The sequence below is a fragment of the Solanum dulcamara genome, chromosome 7, assembly GCF_947179165.1.
Source record: "Solanum dulcamara chromosome 7, daSolDulc1.2, whole genome shotgun sequence".
NCBI classification, from domain to species: domain Eukaryota; kingdom Viridiplantae; phylum Streptophyta; class Magnoliopsida; order Solanales; family Solanaceae; genus Solanum; species Solanum dulcamara.
In genome coordinates, this window is record NC_077243.1 from 23,453,654 (window position 1) to 23,458,389 (window position 4,736).

General features: G+C 34.8%; 2 protein-coding genes across 2 annotated transcripts; both read right to left on the reverse strand.

The window, feature by feature from the left end:
- Positions 1–1,890: 1,890 nt before the first annotated feature.
- On the reverse strand, positions 1,891–2,609 carry LOC129896420 (pectinesterase inhibitor 4-like). The gene has a single exon (XM_055972317.1). It carries the CDS (start codon positions 2,580–2,582, stop codon positions 1,995–1,997), a length of 588 nt encoding a protein of 195 aa, XP_055828292.1. The 5' UTR covers positions 2,583–2,609; the 3' UTR covers positions 1,891–1,994.
- A 923-nt stretch (positions 2,610–3,532) lies between these two features.
- LOC129895810 (pectinesterase inhibitor 4-like) lies at positions 3,533–4,320 on the reverse strand. The gene has a single exon (XM_055971583.1). It carries the CDS (start codon positions 4,237–4,239, stop codon positions 3,649–3,651), a length of 591 nt encoding a protein of 196 aa, XP_055827558.1. The 5' UTR covers positions 4,240–4,320; the 3' UTR covers positions 3,533–3,648.
- Positions 4,321–4,736: the final 416 nt, after the last annotated feature.

The window sequence follows — 4,736 nt, forward strand, 5'->3', positions numbered from 1 at the left end:
TTTTTTTCTTTGATGTTGATGATGGCGAGCTCACATAAGTATTTTTATTTTGACTTAAGTCTTCCGCTGATAAACGAATGAGTGATGAGACCAAGTGGTTCTCTCGAAGGCCAGAGATGGTTTCTAAGTGTCGTCACGCCTAGGGTACCCTCTCGGGGCGTGACAATATTCACATACATGCAAGTTGTACTAGTGATGCAGTTATCAGGCATACATAACACGTACGGGAAAGTAAACCATCACCTAGACCTAAGTCCCCGAATAGGTCCATCCACACAACACACACACCAAGTCACACTTACAACCATCCAAACTCCGGGCTCGCAAGCCTAAACCCATCAATTTGCATTATATCAAGCGGTGGGAACAAGTTTATAGCTACTCAATTTTGAAAACCTAGCTTGCTTTGGCGCTAAGCAATTGTTGAAGGATAATAGCTCTGCTCCTGACTTTCAGACAGCAGGAGCGATGGAGGTAGGCCTGAATTCATGGGTTGTAGCCTTTCTTGCACTAGAAATCTTGTTCTCCCTCCCTTCCAAGCCTAGAGCAGGTTTTTGAGGGTTTATAGGGTGATTCTCATCTATTTTGGCACTTAAGGGAAGAAGGAGAAAATTAGAATTTGCGTCTTTTAATTTTGTCCCCGACAATCCCGCTATGACAGCGCCGTTGTGGAGGGGTTATTCCCTCTATGGCGGAATAATACTGCACCAGATCAAGTTATTTCCCCAAAATTTTGTCCCTTTTAAATAACGGTGGTTCAGATTGTTACAATTTCGCTTTAGGCATCTACTTATGTTGAGCTGTCCCCTATGTTGTGGCTAAATCTTGCATCCCATTCATTGTTGTAGTAGTGTTTTATGACTCTGTAGAGTCGGAGCTCAAGATTTTTTGGTGTGTGTTTGTTCAAATCTATTTAGGACAAAGTTTGAACGTGTTTGAAAGATTTTACTGAAATTCGATGAAGAAGACGAGTATTATATATATAGCGAAGTATCATGATATATTCTAATTTCCAATTATTTTTTAAAAATATTTAAAGACATATATTCATGTACACATTATCTGAATTAACATATATACATTCCGTTATTCTTATCATGTATATAGATGATAAGAATATATTTAACGTAGCGCATACATAGAGAATACAAATATTCATGTGTATATATATCGTGCGATGTATACAATGTATTAATATCACATATAAGAAAGTGATTTGACTTTGAATTCTTCTCCCTATTATTACATTTCTATTAATTTTAGGTATGCCTAATATGACGTGATTTTAGGAGAAAAAAATTACTCTTCTTAGAATGAATTTGGCTACGTAACGATGTTATTTTGAGTTTTTTTTGCTAAAGTATTGGATCTAAAACTAACAAATGTTGTGGTGCATTGTTGAGACCATTCCATCCTTAGTTCAAGTTCTTGTGCTCGAGCTTCGGGCATGGAGGCTGGAGCACCACCCTCAAGTGCGGCATGGAGCACCACCCTCAAATGGCCCTGCACTGCACGATTTAGATTTAATAGAATTTCTTATAGGGCATCAGACATCTGGCGGAAAACCCAAAAGAAAAAGTATTGGGTAGGAGGTCAATTTTATATTAGGATTTGTACTAAACATGTTAATCGATATATAAAAGAATTATATTAATCAACCCATTTTCATCACCATATGCGAAAAATTTCATCTTCGAAACTCTAACTCTATGAATCCAATTGCAAATCCACCCAATTAAGTACCACAATCTTTGAAAACCAACTCTAAGAAATTGTTTTAAATAAACCTATAGCGTGCACATGATGAAGTCTCATCAAACTAACTATATACTATAATTATGGTGGTATATATCTTTAGCGGAGATTAAAAATGATTTCATATCCACAATATTATTATAACAAGAAATGAATTATTGTCATGTGCATTAATTCCACCAAATCCATGGATCCAGTCTCTCATGAACCACAAAACTAAAGGCAGTACTATTCATAAATCAAAGATCGCTAATGAGTGACAAGGCATTGCTGGCGAGTGTTTTAATAACTGTGATGCTTCTATCTATCACCATCTTCACATTCGGATTTACCTTTTCCTCTGACTCGGAGAACCCATCGATGCATGTTTCTGCGTTTGTTAGTGCAGAACTTGCGTACGATATAGCGTTATGCAATTGAGATTCCTTGTCTTCACCACTACCCAAATGTCCTATTGTGTTAACAGACCGCTTGAGTTCGTACACACTAGTCTTCACAGCTTCCACGCAGTCTTTAATAGCCACGGCTTCATATCGGGAAATTCCATCCTGTTTTTTCAGATTCCAGAGAATGAGAGAGGCATCACGTGCCCCTTTTATGGCTACTCTAAGGGCTTCTTTGCAAAGTATTGTGGGGTTGGTTTTCACGGAAGAAGCATACGGCGTTAGTGTTTTCACGCAAAGTGAAGGGTGTGTGGTGATGTTGCATTTGGTTTTGATGAAGTTTGTGTACGCAGAGGAGTCTGTAGCCAGCGCCTGTGTTTGTGAGATGAATAAAACAATTGCCAAAAGGGGGGAAATCAAGGTTTTGCTAATAGACGCCTCCATTTTCTCGTGGTATAGTGTTAGGAATAAAGATGTGAGTGTGTATTTATGGAGATCAAATTCGCACGAGGAGAATCGTACGGGCATCTGAATCCTTATCATTTACTGCTAAACTTTCCGATAATTCCTCTTTCTCTAGATTTCTCAACTTTATTGGTTATTTACTTTTGTAGTTTGAGTTAATTTTGACTTGGTTATTTGTTAGCTTCCTCTTTTTCCTTAATTTATTCGGTATATTTTTTTTAGTTTCTAACAATTCACAAGGATCTACTAAAATTTTAACATGAGACAAATGATATTTATTTAACAATATCATTTTTTAATGTTTTTAAAAATTTTATACATTAATTATTTAATACTCTTACTAAATTACTCTGTTTTTGAAAAAATATGGAGCAAGAAAAATGAGAAAGGAATTACAACGTGGGAAATCGTCAACAAGATTAAAGTTGAGGTACTTAACCAAGCTACTAAGGTTTCCCCTAACTGAATTACTCCTAATAAGTATTGAATATCTAAAATATTCTCACCTTCTATCTATTCAAACAAAAAAAAGTAGTGAAGTAAGCATATATATATATATATATATATATATATATATATATATATATATATATATATATATATATATATATATATATATATATATATATATAAAAGAAGCTAGGTAGTAATAAAATTGGAAAAATAGAGAAAAGTATTTAATTTATGGACAAAATAATGTGTAGTTAGAATTATGGAAATTGATAAATTCGTTGGAAGCAAATCCAAAATTAAGTTATGAACGTGCCATGTCAACTAACGTCGCCGTCCCAAACGGTATAAGCAGTCACATGGAAATTGAATATGTTACGTGCACAAGTCAGCAGCTTGGTTTTTGCACTTGATTTAGGAGTTTGTTTCCTTTGAAAGTGATTTGTTTCTATTCTTACGTTTGGATTTGTTAAACATATTGAAAGTGGTTTGTTGCTATTTCTACGTTTGGATTTGTTACACAAAATTAAAAATCAATGTTAATTATGGCAATATATGATGGACATCACTTTTTCAATACAATTGATCAGTATTCTTAAAGATGGTTAATGAGTGACAAGGCGTTGCTGCCAAGTCTTATAATAACAGCCATACTTCTATTTATCGCATCCTGCACTTTCTGATTTACCTTACGGTAGTCAGAGAACCCATCGGTGCATGAGTCCGCGTCTGTTATAGCAGCACTTGCATACGTTTTAGCATTAGCCAACTGAAATTCCTTATCTTTATCACCTAGACGTCCCATTGCCTCAAAAGCCCGCTTGAGTTCGTACATTGCATCCTTTACATCTTCTATGCAGTCTTTAATTGCTGCAGCTTCATATCGGGAAATTCCGTTCTGTTTTTTTAAATTTGAGACAATGATAGAGGAGTCGCGTGCGCCTTTTGTGGCTACGTTAAGGGCTTCTTTGCAAAGCTTTGTGGAATTGGCTTTCACAGAAGACGCATAGGGAATTAGTGTTTTAAGGCAAAGTGAAGGGTATGTAGTGGTGCGGCATTTGGTTTTGATGAAGTTTATGTTGGCTTGCCCAGAGTCTTTAGCAGCTGTGACTAGAAGCTGTGTTTGTGAGAACAATAGAACAATTGCACAGAGCAGCAAAATCAAGCTTTTGCAACTCGACGCCATTATTTATTCTCGTGCTATAGTAAGTACTGAGGAGAAATGTTGTATATATTGTAAATATGGAGAGAAGTTATGAATATATTTATAGTGGAGGAACAATCTTTCTTAATTACTCAAGTTTAATAATGATAGCTTACTCCGTACAAATTTAAGTGTTTTACATTTTTTTTATCAGTCGAAAGAGTACGCTACACATAAACTGATCATTAGAGATAAATTAATTAATGACAATAATGTAATTGCCGCTAAATAGTTTTTGAGGCAATTAGCATTTTAGTAGTCTTTGTAAATATCCCTAAAGTTACATTTAACAAATTTTGGTGAAGATTTTAATAGTCTTTATTAATGTGCATACGCTAAAAATCATTTTTCTTATAGTGGTGGTACCTCTTTACAATTCAAACATCCTACCTGATAAATTTAAAACAACAAAATTCAAAAAATATTTAAATATATTTTACATATTTTTAATTTTAGACAACAAAATTAAAAGTCTTTTA